This window comes from Mirounga leonina, unplaced genomic scaffold (assembly GCF_011800145.1).
Source record: "Mirounga leonina isolate KUSES-001 unplaced genomic scaffold, KU_Mleo_1.0 Mir_175, whole genome shotgun sequence".
NCBI lineage: Eukaryota > Metazoa > Chordata > Mammalia > Carnivora > Phocidae > Mirounga > Mirounga leonina.
This window is the reverse complement of record NW_023270453.1, coordinates 24,378,704-24,396,319: the sequence shown is the minus strand read 5'-3', so window position 1 is coordinate 24,396,319 and position 17,616 is coordinate 24,378,704. Positions and strand designations below refer to the sequence as shown.

At 46.4% G+C, this 17,616-nt stretch overlaps 1 protein-coding gene across 3 annotated transcripts in view; it reads left to right on the top strand.

Annotated features, from left to right (window-relative positions):
- ADCY9 (adenylate cyclase 9) overlaps positions 1-16,092 on the top strand; it is a 119,876-nt gene extending 103,784 nt beyond the window's left edge. For 2 of the 3 annotated variants that reach the window (XM_035022134.1, XM_035022135.1), the window contains 4 exons: positions 2,200-2,359; positions 3,303-3,451; positions 6,573-6,614; positions 11,652-16,092. In XM_035022134.1, the coding sequence (XP_034878025.1) occupies positions 2,200-2,359; positions 3,303-3,451; positions 6,573-6,614; positions 11,652-12,840 (1,540 nt within the window). In that variant the 3' untranslated portion in view covers positions 12,841-16,092. The remainder of the gene's footprint in view (positions 1-2,199; positions 2,360-3,302; positions 3,452-6,572; positions 6,615-11,651) is intronic. The other variant, XM_035022136.1, reaches the window with a different exon arrangement.
- The last annotated feature ends 1,524 nt before the right edge of the window (positions 16,093-17,616 follow it).

Sequence of the window (17,616 nt, the reverse complement as noted above, 5' to 3'; positions counted from 1 at the left end):
GTCCCCTCACACCCACGCTCCCTGCCCTGGGTCCAGGTTTCTGTCTGACACAGGGCCTCCAGCTGGATAAGGCTCCAGCTCTCTTAGAGGCTAGCATTGTCTCCATTCCTTTTTCAAAAGCCCTTTACACCATTGTTTCCTGTTCCTTTGGACCCACTTCTACAGAAGCTGAGCTGTCCCTGGTGTGGAGACTGCAGAGGGCTGTAGGCCACAGAGATGCCAGGCTGGCTGCACCCAGGTGTGTGCTGGGCCTGTCACACCCACATGCTCGGCCAGCGCCTTCCAAATGAGGTGGCCGCTGCTCCTGAATGACCACTGGTGTGACTTTAAAAGTTCACTTTACCCAAATCATCAAAGCCTGGGAGGCAAGGCTGGGAATGGGATGGAGTTCCCTCTCACCACACAGAGGGCATAGATCCCAGGTCTACGGGAATCTGTGCTTCAGAGTATGTGGGAGCCCCAGGGAGGCTGGTTCTGCGGCTGCTCCGGGGTACAGCCCCAGGCCTGGCACCTCCTCCAGAGGCCTTCATGCATCTTGACTTGCAGCCCATTCCTTCACTCCCCTCATTTTGTGCTGAACCCAGGCAGGCATGAGAACGGTGGGTCTCATCCTCAGAGCTCTGCTGTCCTGGGGACCTTCGTGGGGGCCTCCCAGTCCTGCCTTCTCCCCGTTGAAACTTGGCTTCCTCTGTCTCCTCATGGGGCTTATGTATTCTGCCTTTGAGCATATTTGTGGTTATTCTTGGAAATATTCCCAGGACTCCATTATCCGTCAAGTGTCAGGAGGCCAGAACCATCCAGGCCCTAAAAGGGTCAGACAGGGCCTGGCTCCATGTGGAAAATGGCCGAGATTCACGGTTTTCTCATGGAGATAATGTGTTTGTAGCCAGTGGTTGCTACATGGTGGATGTCCAGGACAGAAGGTGCAGGCATCTGGGTGTGTGGCAAAGACCCTTGAGGGGATCTTGTGCTGTTAAAGCTCAGTGCGGTTTCCTGGCACTTCCAGAGGTGAGGAGAGTTTGCCTGTCCCTTCTCCCCTCCCTGGCAGCCTGGCTTCAGAGAGGGTCTGTGTGCGTGGGTCTCCCTGCCAAGCTGAATCCCAGTGCCCCTTCTTCCATCTCCTGCTGCTGGCATGAGGGTGCTGGCCCCTGGTGGCCCCAGGGCCCCTCACTTAGCCAGACTGTTTTTCCTTCTGAACAACGGTTCTCAGCCCCACGCACTTGCTCCCCCTTCTTTATGAAAATTATTTTGTGATGTCCACATCACTTACCTGAAGCACAGCCTACTTATACACACAGTTTCAGAAGGAGTCGATGAAATGCTGTCACTCAAATATGAAAGAAAGAGCAAGGGAGCCATTTAAAAGAAACTATGTAGTGCTTCACCTCGTTCTTGCCAGGACACCATCACCTGAGAAGTCATAACAGAGTCCTCAGCTGTGTCCTCATGCACACGGTCACACAAATGTGACGGCTCCAAATGCAGACCACTAGCAGCGTGCGGGCTTGGGTGGCACAAACACTGGGTGGCCGCCTGTGACGTGATTTCTGAAATGCTGAGTGAGCCTTGCTGGGGCCCCAAAGCAAAGGGTACTTCGCACAGTGGTTCATTCCTGGAAGATCAGCATGTGTTAGCAGCACAGAGACACAATGAGGCTCTGGGCTGAGGTCATTGTCAGCAGGGCTCTCTCTCTGGGTGTCTGAGGGGGCATGTGGCAGTCGTGTGGGATGCAGGGCAGAGCCACACTGTGTGTCTCAGTGCGCCCCCATCCCTGGCTCCTGCCCACCAGATGCCAGCCACATCCCTCAGTGAGAATTTGGGCCCTGCCAAATTCCCAGATACTCCAAAGTGCCCTAGCAGCCTGTGACAGCAAGTGGTGACCTCTGAGGGGGCCTGTTAACATTTGTGTGCCCCATTCTTATATCTACTTTGAGACCCGCAGAAGCTCATGCTTGGTTGGCTTTGTACAAGCACGTGTTATCAGTATGCAACAGATGACCTTAAAATAAGGTATGATGAGCTGAGCAAGTCCAATTTACTTGCTGCCAACTGCAAGTGAGGGGGGCGGGGGCTCCGTCTGCCCCCATGTGCATGGCAGCAGCATAGGTGAGAGTCAGTGGGTCTCCCGTCTTCATCTTCCCCAGCAGGCTGACCCGCCCACAGACACACCATTTCTCCTTTCTCCCCTCCTCATCCCAGGATGGTGTTTTTCCTGGAGGACGTGATGGCTTGTACGAAGCGCCTGCTGGAGTGGATAGCCGGCTGGCTCCCGCGCCATTTCATTGGGGCCATCCTGGTGTCACTCCCTGCTCTTGCAGTCTATTCACACATCACCTCTGAATTTGAGACAAACATACACGTAAGTAAAGGCCCAGTGACTTTGTTTCTGGACTCTTGGGGACTCCCTTATCTTTTTTGTTTTAGTAAGCCTGATGACTTGGGACAGCAATTTAAATATAGGCCTCTAAAGAGGTACAAAGTCTTTGTCACCACCTTGAGCTTGTCTTCTTAAAAGACTTGCCTGGGACAGAGGAACAGGCAGGGAGGGCAGCACGCGGCCTATCTAGATGCTCGAGCCTGTCACTGGCCATGGCCAGGGAGAGGTGGGTATGATGCTGCCCTGCCCAGCTCACACGTGACCTCTCCAACCTCACCTGCTGCTCACCGAGCTCCAAATCCGTTATTTTCCTATGCGTTTTACAAAGCAGCATCTGTCCCGCGTTTCCAGATAAGATATGGTGCTCACCTGTTGAACTGGCACAGTTAGGTGACTGGCCTCTGGGCCGGCTGCTGTCGATCAGGGAAGAAGCTTCCAAGTTAAACCCCATGAAGACTGAATTAATGCCCTTGTGGAAAGTTCTATTTTTGGTGAAAGTGTAACATGAGCTGCCAGGCGGGCTGACTGCATTTGATACTTTAACACCAAATTACATTTCCGTTGGCATGTAGCAGCATGCCTGAAGGAAGGCTTTGTAGAGGTAACCACCTACATGGTGGTGGTGTTGAGACGGGTGGCCTACCTTCCCTTTCCTCCAGAATGATGTGTGCAGTTTCCACACATCTGGAGGAGAGTTTTAGTGCCAGTGCAAGCTTGCAGCCTAAAGCTTGGGGTGATTAATCCAACGATTTATGATCTGTCCCTGAAACTGCCAGATACTTTGCGATATTTGTGTTATTTTTATATCAAAAGAAAGATAAGTGAGTGAATCCTTTGATGTCAGCATGCTCAGCTGGAAGTGAGGCAAGGGGCCCACACAGCGAGGGCGGGATGGGTCACTAATTGTGCCAGCCCCTCGTTGCAGTTCACCGTGTTCATGGGCTCAGCCGTCCTGATCACCGTCGTGCACTACTGTAACTTCTGCCAGCTCAGCTCCTGGATGAGGTCCTCCTTAGCCACCATCGCTGGGGCTGGGCCCCTGTTGCTGCTCTATGTCTCCCTGTGCCCTGACAGGTAGGTCCACCACTGTGCTCTGCGTCTGGTGCCCTCGCCGGCTGGGACACCTTTCCTGACCTCGCTTCTCTCACATCCATGCTTATGCCCTTTCCCTCTGCTCTACCAGATACTGTCAAAACATGACGTAGCTTCCAACATATACAATGTCAACATCCTAATGAAATGTCCAAACACTAATATGCAAAAGAAAGAAAAAGAAAATAATTCTTCATGACATAATCTGTATTTGCATATAGACATCCTCGAGTGATCCCTGCCTGGAAGACGTAGAGCGGTAGACACGTGCTTGAACTTACTTATGATGGAGAAGTAGGACCAGAAGCCGTTTCATACAAGATGATCAAGAAAGTGAAGGAGTAGAGGTATAGGGAGACACAAGAAAGCAAAGAGGAAGTTGGTTCTAACCTCATTTGAGTAAGGGTAATATACCCAGTTTGCAGGTTGCTGAAGGAAAGAAAGTGAAGAGGTAAGGTGCTCTTGCAAATGGCCTGGGCCTTATTTATAAATACTGACTCACTGTTGTGACATGTGTGTCATGACGTGAAACGGAATGATGACAGTCACTGGAAATATATCTTTTATCTTGAAGTCCTTCCACATAATGAAGAACACTTTTAGTCTGTGGTATTCAAATGGCCTTCAAAACCCTATCACTGGTAGATACCAAGGAATAGATAGGATGGCATGGGAAAAGAAAGGATCTGTGGGAAAGACCCGGGGGGACAGGAGCGGTTCTTACCGTCGTGCTACAAAAGATGAAAATATATAGGATGGCAATGATATGTGCTATATATAAAACATCCTATATTCATGAAATCCAGTAAGATCCCTGTCTTTCATGTACCCTACTAATTGAATAATGTTTGATTCTTAGTCTGTTAAAAACAGGTCTCAAATTGATTGTTGCACATTTGCAATTGGTTTTGCAGCAATCAGCCTTTTTCAACTAAATATGTAGTTGGAAATACAGTGATATATAAGAGAGCGTAATGCTCACAGTGAGTGGTTCAGAAAGTTTAGGATAATGTCTTAAAACCATTAAGCTTCTGTTTCTGTAACAAACTTTTCCTAAATATTGGACTTTTTTGGTAACTGCTTATAAAAACATTTTACTATTAACGTATATTAAAAAACTGCTTTTTTATAATTACTGTGGGTCTAGGCTAGCAAGATATTTCAGAGTTACACAGAGCATTCCTTCATTGTGCCTTGCAGGACATCTAACATTCCTGGCTCCTCAAATTATTATGACAACCAGAAGGAGCCCCAACACTTCCAAAATACCCCCTAGGAATGGCATTACTGTTGCTGAGAACCATTGCTTTAATAAGTTCAGAAGTAGAAGATGATCCAATTTGTTGCAATATCAAATATGAAACCACCGTAGTGTATCTTTGGGTATTACCAAAGCAGTGGTCAGTAATGGACAAAGTAAGCATCCTTCTCCTCAGATTTTATAAAATATGACGACATGAAAGGCACTCAAGTATTCTGCAAATTAAGATCAAAAGGGAATTTTAAGCAGAACTGTCTTTCAGCATTTGAAAGGAAACTTTAATGAATAGTTAAATTACTTTAAGCAGAAAAAAGCGTGCATTTCCCTTTTTGAAGGTATGGCCATCTGGAATTAGGGTCATTATGAAGCTCTTTCCCAAGAGCATGAGATTCATTAGTCTGCCTTTTAACCTTTTAAAAGAACCATGATAAATACCCCCCCAGCCACTCGCATTATCATTCATTCACTGGTGTGGGGCTTTTCCACTTGAATCTGGAGGGACCAGAGTGATGAGGGACCAACTCTATCACCTTTGTCCAGAATTCAAAGAGCAGATCTTGGGCTGCAGCTGAATCTCCCCTTCACCTAGTACTTCTCCCTACTTGCAGAATCCTTTGAGCGCATCCACCCGGCCATCACCACTGAGCCTCACAGGGTAGGAAGCATGGGGAGTGGTGAACACAAATACAGACAGGCCCCCTGTGTAGGGGAGGGGATTTCTGAGAACCATGCCAGCCTCGCAGGGGGACACAGACATAAAAAGGGCTGTGCACACGTGAAGAGGGACAGTGTCATAGTCGTGCCTAGGCAGGGAGAGAAGATGACATACGGCCTCAGAGCGTGTCTGTGCTGTAGCTCTTGCTTTCTTTCCTTCCCCGTGAAGTCATCTAACACCCCCTGTGATGGTAAAAGCCACTCTAAGCCATCCCCTGGCCTCTGCTGCCCATGGGGAGCTGCTTGCAGAAGCTTTGTAAGGTCCCCCTTTGCAGTGAGTGGGCAGGCAGATCTAGCAGACCAGGAAGTGTGGGGGCACGAGGCTGATTTACTGGCCTGGGGGGATGCTGGGTGCAACAGGACCCCAGAAGAAGCTGTGAGGGGTATGGAAAGGGTACCACATGTTGCAGGTCCTGTCCTGACACCGAGAGAGCATTCTTTATTGTATGTGGTTTCCAAGCCCCAGGATGGGGATTTGATTGCTTTGGGCACACTGGGAGCAAAGTCTGGCCTCTCAGGTCAGCCAGCGTCTCCAGCAGATCCTTTCTAAATCAGTCCTTTGTCAATGGGCATCGCTGTTGATCATGACTGGTTTCTAGCCTGTGGGATCACGTGGAAAAGTCCTTACGTCACATGAGTGCCTTAGAGACTTCTTGTTTGGTTTTGCTCTTTGGCGATGGTACCTCCCTACCTGATGTGAAGGCCTGTCAGCTGCGTCACTGTCTCTGACTGCTGTGATTTTTAGTTCACACATGATATCAAATTATAATAAAGAATCAACTATCCTTATTGTCTGACTTCATCTCCATATTAAAAAAAGGGAAATTGGTTTTTTTTTGTTTTTTTTGTTTTTTTAGATTTTATTTATTTGCGAGACAGAGAATGAGAGACAGAGAGCATGAGAGGGAGGAGGGTCAGAGGGAGAAGCAGACTCCCTGCCGAGCAGGGAGCCCGATGTGGGACTCGATCCAGGGACTCCAGGATCATGACCTGAGCCGAAGGCAGTCGCTTAACCAACTGAGCCACCCAGGCGCCCCGGGAAATTGTTTTTTAAACTCTTCTCTGTTTCACTTTATATAACGCCTTCTTTGCTTTTTATAATAATATTTTTCTGCATTTTAATTTCAGTTCCATAGTAATTTCACACCTTGATGCAGGACGGAATTTCAGGTGAGCTTTTAACATCGTGCCTGTGTCTGAACAAACGAGGGTAACTGTATGAGTACTGTGTCTTTCTCAGCTTCCTAAAAAGCAGTCGTATCTTGAAGAAAAAGAATTGTATGTAATTCTTAAAAGAATAAGTGGAAAATACCTACTTGTTGAAATATCAGATCATAGTTGTAATATCTTATTGAGAAAACGAATGATTGTTAAGAACATAGTAGATTTAGCTTAATTTTACGTAAGATGTCAGCATGTTATGCAGGAAATCTTTCAAGTCTAAGAAAGTACTTATTTTAATTCCCTAAAATATTTTGATGTTACTACTAGAAATTTGAAATAATAAATGCTAGACCCTTGCTTTACTATAAACATCAAACTAAAATCTGTATCAACTGAAGAGTCAGAAATAAACATTAAATTATATAAAAATCTAGAAAAAATAGAATTAGTTTGCAAGCCTCTAAGACAGAGGTAACTTTCCAGTCTTACAAATAATAAATAGAACCACACAGGTCCAAAAATAAAAGACTGATTGACACATTGATGGGGTCAGGGGAATCAGAGCAGGCGGAGAAAAGCATCTCTGGGACGTTATATGAAGAGTTAAAACCTGCTTAAATAAAGGATAAAAACCAAAAAAATTTACAAGAGGAAATGTAGGGAGAAGCTAACTGTGTTACTACTGAAGTCATTGCACATTTAAATAACTACAAAATCCTTTTGGTCTTTTACATAGTACCTTCAAGATGTTACATTGTGCATATGCAGCCCAAGCAAGGGCTGGTACATTCATACCCACATTCATACCCGGGTGGGTGTTTATTTTGTTAAGCTGCCAGGCACTTATAACATATGGTTTATTTCTCATAATAACTTGACACAGTAGGTGACTTTGTCACCATTTTCCAGAAGAGGAAGCTGAAGTTCAGAGAAGTTAAGGAACCTGTCTGTGGTCATACAGCTAGTCGTTGGCAGTGTTTAAATCCTGGCCTCCCTCACTACCAGGCCATGCTCTTTCTGCCAGGCCTCATTACTCCTCAGAATGGTACATAGTTTTGGAAAGTACTTTGATGATCTACGAAAGTGTTCATAGCCTTTGACCTAATAATTCTGTTTTTGCTTATCTACCGAGGGGATTATTCAGCATATGATAAAGGCCACCTACCCAAAAATATTGATCACAATGGCTGATAACATTGAAAATCCATCAGCAACTTCAGTTGCCAGTAAAAAGAAATGAATTAAATTATGACCATGTGCTCAGATATTGCTGCTGTTAAGATGCAGCAGTAAGAAAAACACCTACCATGTGAAATTGCATATGTCATGTAGCTACAGCCAGGTATTTCATTATATAGATAAAAAAACGTAAAATATGTCATAGTTATGATCTGGTAATGAGTGATTTTTTTTGTTTCTACAATTAAAAAAATCTCTGTGGACACATAGACAGTGGGAAGGAGATTTAAAGTATGGAACAAAGGTAGGATGCAGATGTGTTTCTATGATGATCATGACTATAGCATTTAAAATAAAACACTTAGCTTTTTTAAAGCAAACTTTTTATTGACGAATATATAACATTGCACAGAAAAGCATCCAGATTGGCACTGAAATACACCAAAATGTTAACAAATTCCATGTTAAGCTGGTTAGACCATGAGTGATCTTTGTTTTCTGTTTTTCTCTCTGTTTTAATCCCTCTTCTCCATGATAATGAATTATACTATATTTTACTCTAACTTCCAATTATGACTTAATGTCCAACTATTAGGTCATAAATTGACTCTTGCATTTAGTCCCATAAAATTCCTCTTTCTGGAACTGACCTTTGCTGTTTGAATTTGGGAATCTTTGTTCCTTGTGTAGTGGAATGAGAAATACAGGTTATCGATGGGAAGTGATTGTCTTTCCGTCTTGTTCCAGATCTCTGTTGCACGGCAGCGCCTTGGGCACTAAGTGTACATCTGTGTATTAGGACGCCCCTTTAAACAGATGAAAGCAAACATCACAGTCTGTTTCCCTTTCTCTCTGTGTTCCACAATTCCCTCCTCTGTCCATAGGGTCTGGCCTGGGCCCCTCCCCAGAGTCAGGCCACGCTACAGCAAGGAAAGCAAGAGTAGCAGCCTGCTTGAGGAAAGCTAGACACATCACCCATTTCTGCCACAGGGCTACAAGGTCTGATTGGACCATTAAGATGATGTTAAGCCTTGGTGATGTCTACTCATAAAGGGGGCTGTTCCTCAATGTTACCACTTTGGAGAAACAGAAAGAAAGGTTACCTCCTAACCCAACAAGATGGACTCACCCAAGAAAAGACTTACTGCCTCCTGTTGCAGATTCTCTCCCAACTCCCAAGCAAGTTAGAAGGCTTGCAGGGCTGGACACAAATCTGTTTCAGTCATCTAAAATAATTCACTGTTTAGTACTTGAGATTCACAATATGTATTGCCATTTGATTAAATGACAGAAGAATAAGTGTGCTGTGTCTTACCATAGAGGCATTTTTTGGTTCCTAGCTCACAGGGGCCAAGTCATGGAACTTATGGCAGGGGTCCCCAAGACCACCCCCAGAAGAGGAATTCGCTAGGAGGATTCAAGACTCCACACATAGTCGTACTCATGGCTGTGATTTATTACAGTGAAAGGACATAAAGCAAAATTAACAGTGAGAAAAGGTACATGAGATAGAGTCCAGAGGAAACCAGTTGCCAGCTTTCAAGAGTCCTGTCCCCGTGGCATAGTCCAGGATGCTCTGAATTCCTCCAGCGGTGAGCTTGGACAGTGCAGATGAAATGTTGTCCACCAGGGGAGCCCATCAGAGACTCTGTACCCTGGGTTTGTATTAGAGGCTGGTCACATAGGCATCTCTGCTGCGGGGACCAAAATTCCAGACTCTCAGAAGGAAGGCACAGTCTAGGCACGGTGAGCCCCTCTTATCAAGGAGGGGTGGGAACCTCCCCAAATCCAAGATCCTGATGCCAGCCTTGGGCACTCTTGCCAGTGCCTTTCTATGGATGGCAGCCTCAGGCCTGCTATGTTAACTGCTTTCTGCACAGAATCTGAGGCCAGTAGGGGCTTAGCGATACTCTGGCCCAGCTTCAGTTTACGTGGGAGGAAATCGAGACCTAGAAATCTTGTCCAGGGTTCCAGAACTCTGCAGTGGTCCAGCTGGGACAGAGTCCCAGGATTCTTATTCCAAGGCCAGGACTTTTGTGACTGTGTTTTGTAGGGGACCATTATGGCCAGATTGGTCAAGTTCATTATGTTTTGTAATGTTCTGAAGTCACAGGTAACAGTAAAACTTATTAAACGCTCTGATTACAGAATTGAGTTTTCAGTGCCATGGAGCTATCGAAACTGAGGACCCATCCATTTTATATATAATTATATTTATATAGTGACTCGACCCATTGACACATAAAATCTAGAAGCCCACTCTGTGTGCTTTAGAAGCACATCAGGGCCCAGAATTTATATGAACAGAGCAGTCACAGTTTTGTAAACAAACAGAAGAAAGACAAGAAGGAAATGCAACCCTCATTAACAGTTGATGGCCTCTGGATGATCAATAATGGATGAATCTTTTCTTCTTTCTGCGTTTTCCCCTAAATTTCTTCTGATGAGAATGTAGTATTTTTAAGTGGAAAAAGTACCTCTAAAAAAGAAGCTTTCAAAGAGACTGTGTTTGTGTTAATCTTCAGTCACAGCTGTTGCTTGTCAGCACCATCCAACTACAGAACAGCCCCCCGTCCCCCAAGAGCAGACTGTTATTGGAGGGAACAGAAATGAGAAGGGTGATGTGGAAATTTCTAATGGAATCATAAACGTGCAGTAGTTGAAGTGACTCAGCATTTCCAACTCCAGTAGTTTATCCCTTCTGTAGACTCCCTTCTATGCACGGGGATGGCATGGCGGCAGCATTCCCTGGGGGAAAGGGATGGGCACAGGCCAAATGCCCAGGATTGGACCCTGATTGTTACAGTACATGCATGTATTCGAATTTCTTGCAATCACAAGGAAACCACAACTTTCTCATAGGAAAGACACTTATTTTATACCACTGTTTATCCTGTTTGAGTTTTTCACAAGGTGCTACTCTTAAAAGTATACATATTGGGGCACCTGGCTCAGTTGGTTAAGCATCTGACTCTTGAACTCAGCTCAGGTCTTGAGCTCAGGGTCATGAGTTCAAGCCCTGTGTGGGGCTTCATGCTGGGCATGGAGTCTACTCAAAAAAAAAAAAAAAAAAAAGTATACCTATTATTTGTAAAAATGTTAACGGTCTTAAATGACTTTGACAAAACAGAACTAACCCAGTAGGGGGTAATGGTATATTGGCAGACTTTTATACAAGTAGGCGATAAAGAACTTACACTCATTGTTTGTAAAATTACACATCTATCAGAACTAAAGTTGGATTAGGAATCTAAAAAGTGAGTATGTCAGAGAATGTTAAATTTCTTGGGTATGATGATGGTAGTGTGGTTACATAGGTAAATGTCCTTATTCTTAGGAGATGGGGACTGAAATATTCAGGATCGAAGGATCATGATGTCTGCAGCTTACCTTCATAATGTTCAGCGGGAAAGCTGTGTGCACGCGCATGTGTGTTGACAGAGGGAAAGAGCAAAGCCACAGAACGTCAGCAATTGTTGAATCCAGAAGAAGGGTGTACAGATGTATTATTAGTCTCTTAACTTTCCTATAGTGTTTAGAATTTTCAAAATAGAAAGTTTGTGGAAATGAAAAGATTTTTAAAATCAAGGAGCTAAAGACTCCTGAAGAACAAAGCAGTCGCCAAGTAGTTACTTAGAAATCAGTTACAAAAATCAGTCTTTATCTCAGCACCCCTTCAGCCAGCCAGCTAAACAGGGTCAGGTAGCTTTTCGGTGCAGGTCATTGACACGTTGAACCCCACAGACCTTGGTGCAGAGTGCTAGTTAGCTGGGCTGTTTCAGAACCCGCAAGTCCTGAGCACAACCTCTCTCTTAAAAGATGCACTTAAGAAGGTACGTCCTTTCTCTTCTCTTTACTCTCCAGTTCCGAGGGGAATCCGTGCAATAGTTCCTTGCCACGTGATGGCGGAACAGCCAGCCTGATTGGCCAGGAAGTGATTCTTGTCTTCTTCCTCCTGCTCTTGTTGGTCTGGTTCCTGAATCGAGAATTTGAGGTCAGCTACCGCCTGCACTACCACGGGGACGTGGAGGCGGACCTTCACCGTACCAAGATCCAGAACATGAGGGACCAAGCCGACTGGCTGCTGAGAAACATCATCCCCTACCACGTGGCTGAGCAGCTGAAGGTCTCCCAGACCTACTCCAAGAACCACGACAGCGGAGGCGTCATTTTTGCCAGCATCGTCAACTTCAGTGAGTTCTACGAGGAGAACTACGAGGGGGGCAAGGAGTGCTACCGGGTCCTCAATGAGCTTATCGGGGACTTCGACGAGCTCCTGAGCAGGCCAGGCTACAGCAGCATCGAGAAGATCAAGACCATCGGGGCCACATACATGGCTGCGTCAGGGCTGAACGGCGTCCAGTGCCAGGACAGCAGCCACCCGCAGGAGCACCTGCAGGTCCTGTTTGAGTTCGCCAAGGAGATGATGCGCGTGGTGGACGACTTCAACAGCAACATGCTGTGGTTCAACTTTAAGCTCAGGGTGGGCTTCAACCACGGGCCGCTCACAGCGGGGGTCATTGGCACCACCAAGCTGCTATATGACATCTGGGGCGACACTGTCAACATCGCCAGCAGGATGGACAGCACGGGGGTGGAGTGCCGCATCCAGGTGAGCGAGGAGAGCTACCGCGTCCTGAGCAAGATGGGCTATGACTTCGACTACCGGGGGACAGTGAACGTGAAGGGCAAGGGCCAGATGAAGACCTACCTGTACCCAAAGTGCATGGACAGCGGGGCCATACCACAGCACCAGCTGTCCATCTCCCCGGACATCCGAGTCCAGGTGGACGGCAGCATTGGGCGGTCTCCCACGGATGAGATCGCCAACCTGGTGCCTTCTGTACAGAACATGGACAGGGCGTCTCTGGGTTCCGAAAACAGCGTGCAGGCCAAGGACACTCACCTGTCCTTGAAGAGGCTGTGGAAAGAGCCTGTCAAAACTGAAGAAAGGTGTCGATTTGGCAAAGCCATAGAGAAAAGTGACTGTGAAGAAGTGGGCATGGAAGAAGCCAGTGAGCTCACCAGGCTCAACGTTTCCAAGAGCGTGTGACGCAGCACCCATCGCTGCCACGGTGCTCTGCTCCTCGAAACACAATCATGTTTGTACTTGCCTGTTGTGCGTCCTGAGCACCACAGCCTCCATTGCTGGATGTGGCGCTGCGTGGTCATTGCTCTGACGTCTTTGTGCGCCACACACATCCGTCTCTTTGCTTTTTGTCCCCCAGAGCCCTGTCCCCTGGGTGTGAGCGTCAGCAGCATGGAGAACAAGTGCCTTCAGGGGTGGCCCGGCCTCGCGTTTGGGGACACAGGCCGCCCGTGGAGATCGCGGCATTGGGTATTGCTGGACTTTTTAAACGAAGCTGTGGTTAAGATATCATTTTTATTGCTTTTTCTCACAAGACCCTTTGGATTTTTGTTTTGTTTTTGTTTTGTTTTTGCTCGTACAATGTTTTTGCGGGTTTTTTTTTTCCTGTATACATACTAGTGTTTTCCAGTGACGTGACCTTTCTATGTAAACACATACACGCACACACTTTCATTTATGAATCTGAGATCAAGTGCCAGTAACTCACTGTGAGGGGAGGTGGGGGGGGCGTTGCGAGCAGCCCCCAGACAGGGTGGCCCGCGCCCTCCCAACCTGCACCTTCCAGAGCACCCGGGCCCTCGGGCCGTGGGGCATTAGGGCTTCCTCCCTGTGCAGGCCAAGATTGCAGATGCTAACCAGTAGCAGAGTTTGTGAACCCAGGCCTCAGGTATTTAAAAGCCGTGTTTCATTCTGCCCCAGACACCAAGGGGTCTTCCAGCTGGAAGCGAAGGGGTTTGTCTTTGAAGCTGAATCCTCTGAGAGGGAAACTCAAAATAAACGTCTGAGGGTTGCATTTATTTATTTATTTATTTATCAGGAAATGTGTGTTTTGGTGGAGGGGCGGCCAGGTCATTCTGGTGAAGGGACATAGGCTGGGTTGGGGGGAGGGGGTCTGTAGGGGGCACACAGAAGGATGAGAAGATGTCCATTAGTGCTTTGGCCACTCTGGGCCACCCAGGGGCTCCCCACACAGGCTGAGCAAGACCTGACTGGGCCCAGCCAGCGCACCCTGGGATGGAGATGCTCTCAGCCACTAATGGGCACTGCCACTTCTGTCCCGAGGGCTGCAGATCCATGCCTTTGGGGCCCTCCCGCTGCAGAGCCCTGCCCCGCGTGAGGCAGGAGGCCTGAGCCGAGCACAGCGGTGGGCAGGCAGTGCCAGTGGGCTTGGCTTGCACATATCCGAGAAATTTCTCATCCTTTCCCGTTCTTGGCTTGTGCAGGGCCTGTGTGTGGCAGACTTGAACCCGGTGAATCCCAGCCTTCTTTAGATGGAGTTCTCACCCTGTGTGTAGAGACAGAGTCATCCGCATTCACACGAGGTGCTGAGCTAGGGCAAGGAGAGAAAACCTAAGGAAAATCACTTCTGGGCCCTTTGTTGCTGATCCTGCCTGTGATGACGTTTTGCCACGTTGAGTCTGGAGGGTATGTAGAGTTGAACTGAGGCTCATGTTGCCCTGTCATCGGCATAGTTACTTTCAAGGTGACTCTAGTGTATGGTTCACAGGATAGTTTGAGGACTAGCTCCTTCTCTGTTTAAGGTCTTCATCGGCATTTGCTGTGCATTTTCTTTTCACTGCTAAATCTCTGTATGACTATCACATCTACATCAAGTCCCATTATCAATCCCCCCCTCCCAAAATTCATCGAGAATCTGCCATTTCTGGCATCAGGAAATACTGATTCTGATGGGTCAGCTCCCCAGGGGGGACACGCGTGGGGTGGCCTCCCAACAATGCAGCCATAGCCAGGATCTTGACGTCCCAGGGAGTCGAGAGCATTCTCGGTAACTAAGATCTTCCTTCAGGTTTTACTGTCAGTTTGTTGGTCTTCCAGTGCTGGAGGAAGGATGGTGTGACAATACCTCTTGCTTCTAAAGAATGTATTCTTATAAGATATTGCAGAATTTTTATTTTTATTTTAAAACACTACCCGACACTGTCCTTGTCCATAGGGACTGTGGGCATGTTAGGGACTCCTCCCATCAGTGTTGAAGCATGTATTTGAGTGTGATCCTCTCCTTTTGCCTTCTGTCCTCAGGCTCTGTAGCTCTGGCAGCAGCTAAGGGGTTGGGTGTTTGCTAACGGGTCGCCTGCGTCTCCACTGTTCCACTCAGAACATGCCCTGCAAGGTTCGTCTCTGCACATGCTTCCTCCCAGCACATTCTCTTTTCCCTTCCCCTCCTGCAAAGGTGTTTGTGATTCCTGACCCTGGGAAGCCGCAGACCGCAGGGAGAGGGTCTTAACATCTGGCGATCTGGTCCAGCAGCGTGCGCACTGGAGCCTTTGATGGTTGGCTCACCCAGAGGCATGATTTGAAACTCACCCAGAGTTTCAAATTGTCTTTTAAAAAAACACCCCGAGCCTTTCTAAATCACCAGTACAGATGTTCTCTCTGGGCCACCAGGCGACTTGGGTCCTTCCCAGTTCCCTGCCCTGAAGCATACCTCAACGCAGGAGCACAGAATCTCTGCAACAGAAACGCCATGTATCCAGCTCCGATGGCGTTGAACAGAGAATCACCGAGGACAGGCCCCTGAGCAGCGGTTCAAGTGCTACCAATACGACGGATGTGCTCTTCACAGAGGCAATACCTCTTATGAACTTAGGTCAGGAAGCAATACTTCAGAATTGAATGTGTGTAAATAGTCGCTTTGAATTGCAATTGCCGTTTTCTTCTTGGCCCCAAGTCAGATCGAATTATACATATATATATATACACACACACAGTATGTATATGTGTGTGTGTGTGTATATATATATATATATATATATAAACAAGCACACCTAATTTTATCCAGTGCAAACAAATGTAGAGCATCAGTTATGAAGCCCTTAAGTAGCTTGAAGAGTCACACCGATTATGCAACACCTGCACGCGACTCCATTAACCCTGACTCCGCTCTTGGAGGCAGCACCTGCACATTTGCACACGACACTGAGAGCCAGAGGGCCGCGTGCTTCCCGCTACGTGGACTGTAATAATGTGTAGTTTCCAAAGATCTGTCTGCGTTTGCATTTCTAGATTTTTGAGGTAAGCGTTTTTTTGCTGGTTGTTTCAGAAAATCACATCATGCCTAGAACCTGAAATTAAATTAACAAGAACCAACTGTTTGCATTTTCCATCTTTCCTTCACTCTGCTCTTTTTAAATTGTTAACTCTATTTCAGAATGCATCCACTCAAGAAATGGATATTAAAATATTCTAAAATCTAAATATTTGATGCCTGGTATTTCCTCGTTGAAAAGATCAGTTAACACTTCAGAAATCAGGGCACTCCTTAATCCCTGAGATTTGTGGCTAAAATAAGAAGATTTGCTTTTCTTTCACATCATGACTTTGAAAACAAGACAACTAAAAAAAACAAAAACAACAAAACAACCCTATTTATGTATGTGGTTTCTTTCTTTTTGTTTAATGGACATATTTGCTACAGTTAATTTTGACTGAAAAATATTTTTATATGGAAATTAAAAAAAATAAAAGGTTATAGGACAAGTTTGGCTTGCAACGACATCCCTATTTTATTAGGCCTTCTAAATCGTTTTTCCTGCAAGATCTTAGGAGAAGGAATTGACTGAGAAAATGAAGTAGGTTTTCTGAAAAGACACACCCACACAGCCTGTTCCTGGGGGTGTCTACATCAGGGGAAGTCACAGACCTATCCCAGAATCCATTTAAAGTCACAGTCCCTCTTCCCCAAAACACATACATGCCATTTGTGCTTATCTCAGAGGTTCACAACACCTCCAGGTCCGAAGCAAAACCATAGATCTGTTGGGGTGTAGAGCCTTTTCCCCTACGAAGTCTTTCCTGGTGACTACAGTATTTATCAGCAACTTCAGAGCACAGGATCCTCTTGTAGACTCAGCAGAGGGAGGTGAAGATGTGGTCCCCCAGTCCTTGTTCATCACCTCACAGGGATCAAGCTTCTAGGTGGTTCTCTGCTGGAACCTGGTGCTTATGAGGGCACTACAGGTTGATGCGGGCATCCTTCCCTCCTGAGCCCTAGGAAACTTTCTGGAGGTCAGGGAGTTGTGGTCTGTGCTGCATCGGAGGTCATGTGAGAGCGTGGGTCTCTCTACTCGAAGGGGTGCCCTGGGGACTTTTGAGGACTTGGCAGTCATGAAAGACAGCCCCTAATTTTTTGCAGTAAGCCTCAGAACTTAGCCTTTGTGGTTTCTCTCTTGCATGTGGTTGCTTTTCTCTGCTGTGGGGAATCTCCTTGTGGCCACCTGGAATAGATCCCGGGTGCGAGGAAAAGGAAGCTAACTGGGGAGGAGATAAGTAAAAGGAAGTGATTAAGAAAAGTACACACTTGCACACCCTATACGTGTAAGTTAAAAATCTTCCCAAGTGTCTATTTTTATACAGTTCCTATGTGAAAATTGTTTTTTTTTAATTATGTGACTCCAAAGAGTTGTCACTATATATTAGAGTAACGTAAGTTTGGGGAATTCTCCCTGTTCCCTTTGGGCCCGGATGCCAGAAGGAGAAGCAAATTAAGTGGTTGTGTATAAGGAGCCAAGGGCCTCCGAAATCTCAGTCATCGAAAGCAATGATCTTAACAAATCTTGGCTCACAGAGCCTGTGATAATTTGATGACAGTTGTGGCTCCTTTCTCCAGAAACACACACACAAACACACACACACACACCTTCTTAATGTTGCATACAATTTCATGAGTCCCCAGATTCAAATAAAGTACCCCCGATCTGCAACAACTAAGGAATGATGAGT